Source organism: Ascaphus truei, chromosome 6 (assembly GCF_040206685.1).
Source record: "Ascaphus truei isolate aAscTru1 chromosome 6, aAscTru1.hap1, whole genome shotgun sequence".
Taxonomy (NCBI): domain Eukaryota; kingdom Metazoa; phylum Chordata; class Amphibia; order Anura; family Ascaphidae; genus Ascaphus; species Ascaphus truei.
This window is the reverse complement of record NC_134488.1, coordinates 73,550,441-73,564,676: the sequence shown is the minus strand read 5'-3', so window position 1 is coordinate 73,564,676 and position 14,236 is coordinate 73,550,441. Positions and strand designations below refer to the sequence as shown.

Genomic DNA, 14,236 nt, shown 5'->3' with positions numbered 1-14,236 from the left:
GGAAGCCTCAGCCATTTTAGTGGCATAAAAACTAAATTTAATTTTTTCCAGTCAGCCATTGACATGAGGATGCGTATCCTCAAACTGTACCAATTTAACAAGAACTGTACCAATTTAACAAGAATTGTAGCAGTTTTTTACGTCCTGTACATATTGAAACCCCCTGTACCTTTCGTGCCTATTTCTTGCTGTGTTAAAGCTCTGAGCCCCCACCTAACTAATGCAGCTTGAAGACTGATGACTGATTTGATAAAGCATCATTGTAATGTAGGGAATTTATCCCCACTTCTATTAGTATAGATAAGTGTATATACAAATAAATCCAGAAGTTTTTTTTTTCTTCTTCATAAAAATAATATTTGCCTATGATAAATTGCATGTGTTATTGGGGCTTCATAGGAAGTGCTTGTAAACTCCCGTATCTCCCCATTGACAGAGGAACTAAAGTGTACCTATTTTTATGTGCCCAATGTCGGAGTTTCCGTGTAGCTAGTGGTTGTAGATAAACTCTATCTTCTCAGAAACATAGGTGCTGGCTCTTCATGTAACGATGGGAGCAGACATGTGTAAACTAGTTCCGTTTTATTTCACATCTTTAAGTGTGAATATTGTATAAATGGTGTAAAGCGTTTCTTTTAATGAAAAAGGGGTGCAATATGTAACCCCGTTTTCAAAATTTCGCAAAACTGGCGGAATTAAAAAAACATTTGCCCAATTTTTTGTTTATTTTAATAACTTTGCATATCAGAGTCTTCTGACCCTACACATTTTGGATGGAGAAAGTTTTATTTTGCAATTTTTCTTTTTTTTTAAATAGCAAATTTCACAGCGTTTGCAAAGTTTTGCCAATAGTTCGTACAACTCGAGATGTGTTAGTTAGAATAGGCGAGGTGGAAGGGGGAATGTGCTTTAAAGGAGGCGCAGTGAAGAACCATTGTCTTGCATACATACAGACTACATACTGTAGTTTAACCTCTACAGAGGAGGAAGAGGCATTGATCAGTTTTGTATTGCTTGCCCATCTGGTACTGGAGGGGTTAGACTCAAGGTGGGCAACCCTGTCGCCAATCGCCACAAGTGGCGAATTTGAGTTTGGCAGCTCCCACAGTAAAATAAACTTTTTCCTGACGGCGTGTGCTGGTTTCCGCTTTCTGAATGAGTCAATGACGCAGCACAGCCATCCAATACTCCCCTCTGCCTTCAGTTGGAGTCTAGGTCCGACCATTAACTGTTATGTAGTGACGCAAGTAAACGAAAAGCATGGTGCAGCGATTTTCACTTCTCATTCGCCACACCTGTGGCTACATTAAAAAATAGGTTGCCCATCTCTGGGTTAGACGATGCATAGAAGGGATGGGAGGCCCAGTTTCCTTGGGCTTCTGAAAGCAGTTGGCTCTATTGGAGCAGATTGGATTTCCAGCAGCAGGACCAGGGGGTTTCCTAGAAGAGGCAGATTATGGGAACACACAGTATTTGCATGCTGGCTGCTTCAGACCTGTTTAGCTAAGAAACACAGTAATTATTGGGGTACAGGTTCTCACAGTTTATGTGGACAAAAGCCTCTTGTTTGGTTTATGAAACGGGGTTGCTTCTTTAAAGCTCTGTACATGAAAACACCTGCTGTACAGACCGAGCAGACCAGCTACACATGGTTTAGATTTGCTGACATTGGTCTTTCTTTCTTGGGCTATGAAAAGTTTTCTATTTGGAGAAAGAACAAGGTTTGTGTAAATAACAGACTAACACATGTAAAACAGCTGAGAGCAATGTAAGTAAAGATGTCTATCAATGCCAATTTACCATACAATGTTCATAAAAGAATCTCATAACGTGTGAGGTCCTCCGAACACAGAAGAATGATATAACACACTTCATGTAATCTTTTTAAAGTGCTACTAAACGTGATTGACATGTTGGTAACCCGGTTATGGCTGATGGGCCCACAATACGTAATACATGGCATGGCAATTTGCTGCGGCCCCAAGTGCGGAGATTTGTCACATTAAATTGTCATGGGTACTTATCTTCACTTCCCAGGCGCTTTGTTTAATATGTACACGTGTGGCTGATAATACCTTGTTGAGTTTTTATTGGGTTGGAGTTATAGTCAAGGCTGCCAATTTTTCCAAGCTGAATATTTGTGGCGGTAACTGCAAATACTTTGAATGGAAACATCTCCTGCTTTTGTAGTTGTCTCATAGGTTTAACATGCAGTTTATACCATTGCAACAAAGCACAACAAACATTTAAGTACAATGCTATAATCAAAAAGTATTATTGAGTGTCTGCACACACACAAAAGAGGATTTTCTAAAAAGCATTGGTGCTCGGAGTCCTCTAGAAGCAGTAAAGAAAAAAAAATCTTATAAGCTCCTCAAATGGCTACAGACGTCATGTAAGTGATGGGGAGAAGAGTAAAAGATCGTCACTTGCACCATTGCACTGTCCTGATTTTGCAGTTGTGCTACTCGGAAGAAAATACTCTCTCCCAGCTCAATCATCTTACTGCTCTGGGAAAAGAGGATCCTCCTGGACAACACTAATGCAGTAAGAGGCAAGTCCAGCACAGGTTTATTCATTAGATTTGAAACATTTAAAATCTCATTTTTGGGGGTTGAAGTTTTGCAGGGAGGCAACCAAAGAAAAGAAGTCTCACTTAACTAAGAAAGGGTGAGGGTGGTTGTTGTCACAGGAGACTCCTGTAGCGGGTAGGATCTCAGTGGCCGGAACAGCAGGAGTGTAGTAGGGGTCACAATCAGAGGTCCGAGGCAGGTGGCAGATAGCGTAGTCGGGTAACATGCAGGGGTCCGAGGCAGGCGGCAGATAGTGAAGTCAGGTAACAAGCAGAGGTCGGCAACGAGGAGACTGGAACAGGACAGGGGAGCAGGAACAGGTCTCGGAGCAGGGACGGAGACCGGGGAGCAGGGACTGAGACCGGGGAGCAGGGACTGAGACCAGGGAACAAACAGCGACAAGCCAGATTACCAGCAAGGGCCTTTACTATGAACAGAATCAAATACAGGACTGGTACAGGAACAGATCAGGATCAGAGACAGAAGCATGTGCATAGGAGTCTGACTCAAAACAAAGGCAAATGAACCAACCAGGAAGCAGAAGCTATAAAGGACAGAGACAGGAGCAACAAGAAGACAGACAGAGGAACCCTAGAGCACACAGAAGGCAGCAGCACACCCGGTGAACAAAGAAGAACTATGGCTAGGCAGGAGGCCTAGGTGACCCTGACATTACTCCCTCCTCTCGAGAGCGTTTTCCGGACGATCCTCCAGGCTCTTCCCGGAGGCCTTGATGAAAAGTGGACTCAAGGTAACCCACCTCTGGTGGTTTGTCAGCAGGCAGAGGGTACTCCACAGGTACAGACTGAAAAAGTCCATCAGAAAGCTGACAGAGCAATTCAATTCTCTCTCAGAACAGTTGAATGTCAGGATGCATGAACCCAAACGCCAGAGAATCTGTGAGCAGTAAGCTTGACTTTGCAGAGTAGGTCACAGGCTCAGCAGAGGACGCATCAGATCTTCGTAGATAAACGGAAGAACGTGCGCTTGTCTTCACAGTGGGAGCAGAGGAACCAGTAGATCCTCTTGACAACCTCCAGGTTTAGGCCTCGGTCCCGCTGCGCTCGTTGGCGCGGGCGGCAATGTCGCGAGTTCCCCACCAGCAGGGGAATCCTCGCGAGCCGGTCCCGGTCCCCACTGGCGGCACAGCTGACTACACGCTGTCGCGCGTCAGCCGCTGGAGACACCAGAGAATGGTGTTTTCTAGCTTTGACGCGTGACGTGTGTGGCTGTGAGCCAATGGGGAGGGGAGGCTTCGGGAGGAGGAGAGGCTTCGGGGAGCGGGGAGGAGTGTGGAGTGAAAGCAGGTGAGTGCCTTTCTCTGTGTGTGTGTCTGAGTGCGTGCCTGTCTGTGTGTGTATGTGTCTGAGTGCGTGAGTGCCTGTCTGTGTGTGTGTGTGCCCGAGTGCCTGCCTCTGTCTGTGTGTGTGTGTGTGTGTATGAGTGCGTGAGTGCCTGCCTGTGTGTGCGCCCGTGTGTGTGTGTATGAGTGCGTGAGTGCCTGCCTGTGTGTGTGTGTGCGCGTGTATGAATGAGTGCCTGCGTGTGTGTGTTTAAACTTACCTTCCAGCTCCAGCCCGAGTCTGTGGAGGGAGGGGGGGGAGAGTAGCGGGTCCCTCCGCTCAAGCCACGCCCCCCCTCCCTGTCAAACCGCCCACCTCCCGATCAAACCTCCCACCTCCCGCCCACCTCCGGCTCCCGCTCCCTACAGACCGCAGATCGCGGTCTGTGTATCTCAGCGCACCGCCTGTCAGCAGCGCAGGTGCGCTGACTCTGGGAGCGGGGCCTTAGCCTTAGCAGGGTGCCCCTGAAGGAAAGCCGACTCACGATGGCCTTCGGACAACACTCCATGTTTCGCAGGGACATAGAAATCAGCAACGACTCTGGACAACCCTCCAGGCTCTTCAGGGAAACCTTGATGGAAGGCCAACTTAGTGTGTACGTCAAGTGCTCATGGGAAATCTGTGAGAGGTGCATTTATCCTAATCACAGGAGCAACAGGTACATTGGGTTCTGCAAGGAACCTTCGAATGGGTGCGTTCAACCCAAATGCAGGGGCAGAGACATTAGGAACGTGGGCATCAAGGACGGGTGCAGCCTTTCCACATGAGTCAGTGGGGACACAGCGTTCGCTCTCCATGGTCTTCTCTTGCGACTGCCGTTTCGTGGCATCACCCAATGAAAGACCAGCTATTTGAGTTTTCAGCTCTTGAAGCTGTCCTACTGCACTCAAAGCAGTTGTCAGTTCAGCTTCTTTGGAGTTGAGTCGCGACTCCATATCTCCCAGCTGACTTAGAACAAGGCTTAAATGTGTTTCTTTTTCTTTATTTCTGACCTGTAGCTGCCGGTACTCCTCCCAGACCTTGTCCAGCTCCAGGTGCAGCCGGGCCTTCTCATGGGCTGTGTGATCCAACACTTTGCAGGCATCAGCCATCTTGACCTCATAGCGCAGTGTCAGGTCAGCCACTTGACGGACGGACACCTCCTCCCTCTCTTTTTTTGGCAAGCTGTGGCTTGAGCTCAGCGATCTGCGCCTGCAGCGCTGTGATGTGTGTTCAGCTGTCAGCTTTAGCTCTTTCATTTGTAGGTGTTGTTGCAATTTCCATTCCTCAGTGAGAGATCCCTGGTTAAGTGCATCCTGCAATTCTCTTCTCAGGGCTTTCATCTCTTCACTGTGATCATTTTGAGCTCGCTTCCATGCATCCCTCATCACGTCTTGGAGCTCTGCAAATTCCTTTGCTATGGTCTCAGCAGCTTGTCTTTTCCAGGTCTCTTTCTCTTGGGTGTACTGGCTGTTAAGGATGGAGCAGTGTCTCTGCTCCTCTAAGTCTTGCTTCAGTGTCTGGACCGCCTTGTGCTCCCTCTCATACAGGGTTACCTGGGCTCTAAGCTCCTCCTTCAGAGAGGCTCTGGTTATGCTCAGTGTGGCCTTCAGCTCCTCATGCTGCTCTTTGGGGACACACTGGGTACTCAAATACTCTTGCAGCATCTTTACTTTGTAGGCAGTCTGGAAACTTTCTTCCCGCAGAACTCGCTGCTTTTCCTCAGCATTCACCCATTTCTCCCTCGTGTCCTGCAGATGTGTACGCAGTTCTTGCAGCCGACTCTGCAGCATATTTTCTGCTTGTGTGCGCTGCTCCAGCGAGACACGTTCTTCTTGCAGCACTCTCTCTGCATTATGCAGGGCTGTCTGCACGTCTAACTTTTCCTGGGCTAACTGTTTCTTCTCCTCTCCTAATTCATGGAGTTTCTTATCGCCTTCACTGACTTGGACATAGAGATTCTTGCACTCTTGGGTTACAGTTTCAAAACTGCTATTTAACCCTTCGAAGCTCTCTCTCACAGAACGTATCTCTGTTTTAAAGTAGCAAATCTCCTCCTGGGAGACTTTAAGCTCTGTATTAAGCCTGTCAATTTCCTTCAAAGAGATTTCCAGGAATTCGTTACTTTTAGAAGCGAGGCGCTCATCCTCGGCAGCATCAGCATATGCCCTCTCCAGCTCACCTGACATGACATCCAGGTCACTCTCCAACTGGTGCTTTTCTTTTTCCTGGAGAACACACTTGGCAATTGCTGAGGATAGACAGCTTTGTAGTGCAGCCTTGGCTTCTTGCGCTTTATCTAAACGTCCATGAAGACAATCAATCTCTTTTCGTGCAGATTGAAGTGTCTGAGTTAGGGCATCTCTTCCTTGATTAAATACTTCTTTCTTTTCTTCCACTATTCTTGGGATAAGTCTGTGAGTTGCCTTAAGCTGCAGCATATCTCTTTCATAAAGTGCAGACTCTGAGGTAAAAGGTTCATCCTTAATTCCTTCTGCAAACTTCCACAGTAATACCTCCTTTCTTTTTCTTCTTCTTCCTTGCTTTGAGAAGTTCTGAAGAATCAGTGGTACTGTGTTCACATTTACTGCTCAAGACTGTTTTCAGAGTGGGAGCCATAACTTCGGACATACTGTAGGGAAACCAAACTTCCCAAGAAACCAGTAAAGCGGAAATGTGTCTTTAAAGCAGAAGCATTAAAATGAACAGGAATATTAGACACAGAGAGACACAAGATAGGAGAGCTGACCTTTTGAGACCTTAGCATAAGTCACAGAGGTATCATAAATGCAAGGAAAAAACAGACAGAGAAACCTGTAGTTATATCTGAAACTTTAGACATCAGGCGTAGGGATATCATATAGACAGAAAACCTGCAGTTAAATATGAATCTTTACACAGGCATAGGGATATCATATAGAGAAACCTGCAGTTAAATCTGATACTTTAGAAATCAGGCATAGAAATATCATAGACAGCAGGAAACTACTACAGAAAAACTTGCAGTTAGATCCAAAACTTTTGATATCAGACAGAGAACCCTGCAGTTAAATCTGAAACTTTAGATATCAGGCTTAGGGATATCATAGGTTGCAGAGAAACAAACTTCAGGGGAACTTGCAGGTAAACCTGAAACCTTAGAACCAATCATAGGAAGAACTACAGATTGCAGGAAAAATCACAGCATGCAGTAACAAAATAATGGAAGCACTCTTGTCTTTTGAAATGGGAACCCTGTGAACAGCAGTGGTCCAACCAGGGAAAGCAGTAAATCATTGTAACCGTCTTAAATAGAAATGCGAGTCTCAAAATCTGCAGTGGCCCACCCACAATGCAGAGACAATCCTTGTCCAGGTAATGAAAGTCTGAAAATGGCGAAAACAGGTACTGCAGGGAAGGCTTTTTTTTTTTTGTAAAAGGGAAATCTTCTCAGGGAGAAAGTGGCACAAAAAACCCCGCAGAAACCTTTGCAGCAACAAAACCTTCAGGATCCCAACTGGGATTTCTAAAAAACAAAAAAAAAGTACTTATCTTTCTCCAAGCGGATGGGATCTGCTGAAGCAGGAAGGCAGAGAATCTGTTCCGGCGAGATCCAGAAGTGGCCTTTGTTTTCTGTCACGGGAGACTCCTGTAGCGGGTAGGATCTCAGTGGCCGGAACAGCAGGAGCGTAGTAGGGGTCACAATCAGAGGTCCGAGGCAGGCGGCAGATAGCGATGTCAGGTAACAAGCAGAGGTCGGCAACGAGAGACTGGAACAGGACAGGGGAGCAGGAACAGGTCTGTGAGCAGGGACGGAGACGGGGGAGCAGGGACTGAGAAAAGGGAACAAACAGGGAAAAACAAGGGCCTTTACTATGAACAGAATCAAATACAGGACTGGTACAGGAACAGATCAGGATCAGAGACAGAAGCATGTGCATAGGAGTCTGACTCAAAACAAAGGCAAATGAACCAACCAGGAAGCAGAAGCAATAAAGGACAGAGACAGGAGCAACAAGAAGACAGACAGAGGAACCCTAGAGCACACAGAAGGCAGTAGCACACCCGGTGGACAAAGAAGAACTATGGCTAGGCAGGAGGTCTAGGCGACCCTGACAGTTGTATTGCAGGAGCAAATGTTGGTATTTTTTCATGTACAGTAAATAAAGATATCACTTGTGAGCACATTCACATGTCTCAGACAGCTCTGCTTTTCACCATTTTCTCGTAGCATATAGTGCTTCCACTGCAGCTAGGGATTCTGGGTAATGACATGCAAATGAGCAGTGTCACCTTTTGCTTCTTATCCATTTTAACATGGACCCCTCTAAGCTTATGCCTGCCACATTACACAGCTTTTCAGCACAGCCTGGCTTAACGTGTGCCAGTAACCCTACTCACAGACCGTTTCTACCTTTTGGGTCTCATCAGTGTGAGGCTGGTTATACTGGCGTTGCCATTTGATGCTGGAACAGGTTTCAACCACATCTTATATAAGTTATGGTGGGTAAAAAAAAAGTAACAAAAACCCTCCATGTAAATTCTATTTGATCCTTCAGCGAAATGGTGAGTGATCCAATCAGCCAACGACAAGAGCAAATTCTGAGCATTATTTGGATTATTGAAGATGATAATAAACCAGTTTTGTACTATATGGAGCATGTAAATCAGTAGGTTTTTGAAGTTTACAATAATAGTATTGCTAATGTAATTTATATGTTGCGTGCATGTGTATTCATGTATCCTGGTGCTTTATTAATTTGGCTCTGCTTAAGTCAGTGGGTAATTGGTCGCAAATTTAGCACTCTGTGAATATTTTGCACATCTCTGATCATGTTTTTAAAACTGCCATGTGTAAAACAGAAAGAAATTCTATTTGAGATGCAAATACCACCATAAGACTGCAGAATCGAAATAATGATAAAAATGGTGATGCATAAAGTAACAGAAGTTATTTTTGCATACACACGTAGTGTCTGGAGTAGAACGGTTTGGTTGAGACTGGAGGATTTCTAAGGAACGCAGAATTGTATCCGTTATTTGTGGTCACAGATTTGCAATGGCATACGATACTCTGAGGTTTGATGCAAGCAGGAGGTGATGCCAGGAAATTAATACCTGGTCCACCCACTGTACCCTTTTCCCAAACATCTATAATGCCACATGATTTATCTGCAGCTATTTGTTGGTTTCCTTTATTTCTACATCCTTATTTTTGTTGAGTTGTGTTATTCATTTTCCCCTACTACCTCTGCAGCTCCGCGTATAAATCACACTTTCACTCTATGGAGGCACGTGGTGGTAATATCTGATTGCTATATAACTGCAATGATTACTGCCAGTCAATAATATTGTTGGTGGTATTAGGGGGGGGGGGGGGGGAGAATTAAACTCTGATTACACCAATCTACTTAATGCAAGTGAATTAACACCTTGCTACATCAGTTATTCTCAATATATTCTTTATATATATATTCAATATATTCTTTTTTGATTACACTGTAGGGCTGCTTGCCGACTTTCCAAATGCAATACATTTGCAGCATTGTGCAGGTCTATGCATTAAAGCAGGGGCCACAAACAGGCCAGGTTTTATGGATATCACTGCTTCAGCACAGGTGGCTCAGTCTTCCACTGAGCCACCTGTGCTGAAGCAGGGATATCCATAAAAGCTGGCCTGTTTGTGGCCCTCGAGTACTTCGTTTGATACCCCTGCATTGAAGAATGTGCGGCTTCCGTTACGGTTCTTGATGGTTTTCTCCTTAAAGGCGGCGCGAGTATTTTTATTTTTCAGAGAATACTAGCGCAGTATGCACCAAATAGTTTTTAGATTTTTTACGCAAAATGCGTCGGTGTAAACAACTTTCCCCATGGTTTTACAAGTAAGAACTATTACTTTATGTATTTTAGTTCTGTTTTTCTTTATTTTGCTTAAGGTTTTCCGTTTTAAGGTTAGAGAGGTATTTGTTTGTATTTTTTCTTCAGAAATACAGTTGTGTGAATAAGAAAGTACACCCTCTTTGAATTCGATGGTTTTACATATCAGGACATAATAACAATCATCCTTAGCAGGTCTTAAAATTAGGTAAATACAACCTCAGATGAACAACAACACATGACATATTACACCGTGTCATGATTTATTTAACAACAATAAAGCCAAAATGGAGAAGCCATGTGCGAAAAAGCTTTAGTTTTGTTAAATAAATCATGACACGGTGGAATATGTCATGTGTTGTTGTTCATCTGAGGTTGTATTTACCTAATTTTAAGACCTGCTAAGGATGATTGTTATGTCCTGATATGTAAAACCATCGAATTCAAAGAGGGTGTACTTTCTTTTTCACACAACTGTATGTCATCGTGGGACACTTGGTTGTGGGTATCAGGACATTGTTGTTGAGAACCACTGTGTTACGAAGGCCCTCATTCTGTAAGGTGTGAGTAGGGCAGATGACGTGCTATCGCAGCAAAAATTCCCATTTCATGGGATAGCATGTTATCAGTTTATCACACCTTACAGAATAAGGGCCTATATCTCCAATCTGCCCTGTTCTTTAAGTACTACTACCCTGCTTTAGGCCTGTGGGCCCTTCTGGTAATCCCATGGGTTAATGTTTTCCATACCATCAATGCAACAGTGTTCTGTTGAATGTGAATTTTTCCCTCAGAAATGTGTTTGAATAGTATGGGAAGGAGGAGGAAAGCAAAAAACACACAAAATAAAGACATTCATCTTAAATCTACACTCTAAATTTGGATTTGTCATAATAATTGAGAAAGAAAAATATCACAAGTATTTAATGCCTCTACTCCCATTTCACTTTAGATAGGAAACAGCAGCTATTTGACAAATTTACAGACACACATACTGTAAGCCCCGCAAGCTCAGAACCCAAACTCTGAGCTTGCGGGGGTTGTGTGTGTTTATTGTCGAAAGCATGATTTGTGTGCACTGAATGCAGTACACTTGAAGAAACCTAGTGTGGTTTTGAAAGCTCTGTACCCAGACCAACATAAAATGAATCTGGAGGACAATATATGGCTACTAGAACTTTGAACTACATGCAGACATGGTGAAAAAATGTTTGTTAAAAGGACAGAGAAACACAAAAATTAAATTGGAAGGTTGTAGTTGGAAACTGCACTAATAAGAGTCTTTAAATGCAAAACTTGTAAGAAAATAGTAGCATGAAAGCCAAATGAAAATATCCTGTTGGCAGAAATTGGATTTGACAAATTAAGTGCTATATTTTTTTGCACCACTGTTTCCACACGCAGTCTTTCATAAATAGCTCCATTAACCTCTGTCCTACAGAAAGATGCTGTATGGCTAAAGAAAAGCATTCACAACTATGTTTATTAGGAAACGAGGAATGAGGATAAGATGGTCATATATCTCCGTTTAATTAAGTAGCAGGCACAAAGTATTTTGTGAAACATTTATTAGATTGTATCAATGTTTTGTCTTCCCGGGGATCTTACAGGACACCGAAAAGAAATTGATATTATCTAATAAATGTGTTGGTTATTTCCTGAGTGCTAAAGGCTCGAGGCTGTTATTTAAAAAATAGGTAAGTGTTGCTATCAATGCAATATACTATTACTAAGCCTGCTTGTATTTCAGCATTATACACATTATACAAAGAGTAAAATGAGTAAAATGAGATTTCCTAGTCAACTCCGTCAACCAATAATGTTGAAATGTAGCATCTTTGCTCTGCAAGGAGTTGTAGGCTCCTCTGGCGCGCTTATGGTTTATGTAGTACTGGCCCCTCTGATAGTGAAAGGGTTAAATATAATCTATATCCCAGCACCTGACAGAAGGCTGGAGACCCTAGCATTAAAGCTGCAGTTCAAGCTCCCATTTTTTATTGTTTTTTAAACTTCAATAGTTTCATGTGGGCAATCTCTACTTACCTAAAAATAACTGCATTGCTGCCGGTCAATTTGTTCTTCGTCTATTGATCGGCAAAGTTTGGCGACATCTTTAAATATGGGGAATGTAAATCGTTGTTATGGGAACAAGCATGCTTGTTAAAATAGAATACAAGAAAATTGGTCTTTCAAAGTTGTTTTTTTTAAAACAGAAAATGCTAAAAGTATTTATTTTTTTACTACAGAACTGATTTATTAAAAAAAACACACATGCAGGATATTGCATGAACTGCAGCTTTAAAGAGGTTGCAATTGTACAATTTCTTGGAACACTTTATCCTGTCCAGTTTTACTGCCACCTCATTTCAAAAACCAAAAACAGAGTTTTTTTCTGTGTAAGTTAAACAATAAAAAAAATGAAAATAAAAAAAAATAAAAAACGCAAACCAAAACAATAATGTATTTTTTTTTTGTAATTCAATTCCTTCAAATGTCCCCTTTCAGGACTTCCTGTGCAGCTCACAGGTATCAATCCCTCCTGTCCCACCCCCTTCATTCCTTGGGCCCGTATTGGTTGGCTGTCCTAATGTATTGCTTTAGTAGCTATAACCTGATGAACGTGTATGAAAGGCCTTTACAAATGCAGCATAGTTTTATTGGAAGCTGTGAATCAAGTTCTGTTGCAGAAACAAAGAAAATAAAAACCCATAGTCCGGTTTCTGATGTTGGGATTGGCCAATGATAGCGTCATCATTCTAATAAATGTGATAATTGCGGCAGACTCATCTGCTTCAGAATAAACTTCCTCTGGAAGACTGCACTATGGGTTAGCCCTTCCAATGCAGATGAATAGATGTTTTTGTTTGTTTACAGAGTGTTAAACACACACACACACAGCAGCCACACTTCTTCATAAGCAGAGTTGGGTCTTTCTCCACTTAACACCTTGGTGTGGAGAAGGTTACATAGCCATGCTTGGCATAGACAGTTTGCCTTGTGTCTTTAGGATCTGAGTCGAGATGTTGGACACTGACAGCAAGTGGGTTCTGATGGAACAGAGGCATCTACATCCAACCTCAGACAAATATCTGGATCCTCTCTCGGATGGGCTGCCTACAGATGGGACAGGCGGTTAGGGATGTGCTGCAGTCTGTGCAGGAACCGTGTCCGCACTGGAACACCAGCCTGATGTGGTTGTCGATGCAGATGGGACAGGTCATCCGTTCCTCCATTTGACGGTATCGGTTCTGAAGTTCCTCCATGATCTTGCGCTGGTCTAATGCTTCTTCACTGGGGACACCGTCAACCTCTGTGCCGTCTACAGGAGGAGACACAAGGAAAAAACGCTTACTGTCGAGTGCTCACAGGTTGTACAATAATAATCTACAAGAGAAGAATTTGATTTATGGAGATGGATTTATTCATTCATTTTAATTAAGGTCTTTGGGCGAAATGTACTAGTGCGATGCAGTTTATGGCACTGCGGTCCTGCGTTAACTGCCATTGAAATCATTCGCAGTTGACACGGGATTAAGGTGTGATAACCGGTATCACACCTGACCTGATTGAAACCTGGTGTATGAAAGGTACCATCCAGTGTAGGAGCTGGAGCAGAACTGGGACTCAAGGACAAAAATGTAGGTGAGGGCTGGACTTCTAAGCTAGTAAGGGAGAGGGAAGTGCCCATTTTTCCATCCTATAAATGTTGGCTTTAGCTTGATAATTGCATGTACTTGTCCGTTCAGTACTAGTCATTTCTATACCAAAGGAAAATATAATTGATTAGATTAAAACTTTGTGACATACACTGTTTCTTACCTGTCTTGTTTAATATTTAATTATCTTACCAGTGTACTATATTGGCTTTTCTCTGTATTTTGCGTTCTTTGTATGTTTATGTCACCCTATAGCTAGGAAATGAAGCCATCCTGAAGTAACATGCCCTGCTCCAGTAGCGAAAAGACAAGTTATTTTTATTTAGTATGTTCTAAGTTACTAGTAATTAAACAAGTTAGGAGGTACTTTGTCTTCTTAAGAGGACGCAAGACAAAGGTTTTACAACCAGCAGTCAATGCTTAGATAACAGCCGGTGTGGAGTGAGGTACCCAAATGTGATATGTAATGGATGCTTATCTGGTTTTGAGCAAATTAAAAGAGTTTTACAATCCTGACACAGATCCGACCCTAAAATCATCATACAACGGACAGTATAGTCTTTATTATTACATGCCAACACAATTAAAATAATTTGAGTTGTGTTCAACCTGCAGCAGTGTCACAAGTATGTATAACCTGACCAGAATCGCCTGTCAGTGGTGGTTCATTAATTAGTACCCTATGACAAAAAGTTAAATATATCTATCTTACCCTCACGGTCTCAAAGAAACGTATCATATTCAGGATAATAATATAAAAATCTATCGTGACAAATTGGAAAAAAGGGCACTTGCGCACCCCCCCCCCCCCAATTTTTTTTTTGTCTAA

At 43.0% G+C, this 14,236-nt stretch overlaps 1 protein-coding gene across 6 annotated transcripts in view; it reads right to left on the bottom strand.

Moving 5' to 3' along the window:
• Nucleotides 1-12,207: 12,207 nt before the first annotated feature.
• Nucleotides 12,208-14,236, bottom strand: part of MIB2 (MIB E3 ubiquitin protein ligase 2) — a 98,752-nt gene continuing 96,723 nt past the window's right edge. For all 6 annotated transcript variants that reach the window (XM_075604815.1, XM_075604810.1, XM_075604813.1 and 3 more), the window contains one exon: nt 12,208-13,070. In XM_075604815.1, coding sequence (XP_075460930.1) covers nt 12,829-13,070 — 242 coding nt within the window. In that variant the 3' untranslated portion in view covers nt 12,208-12,828. The remainder of the gene's footprint in view (nt 13,071-14,236) is intronic.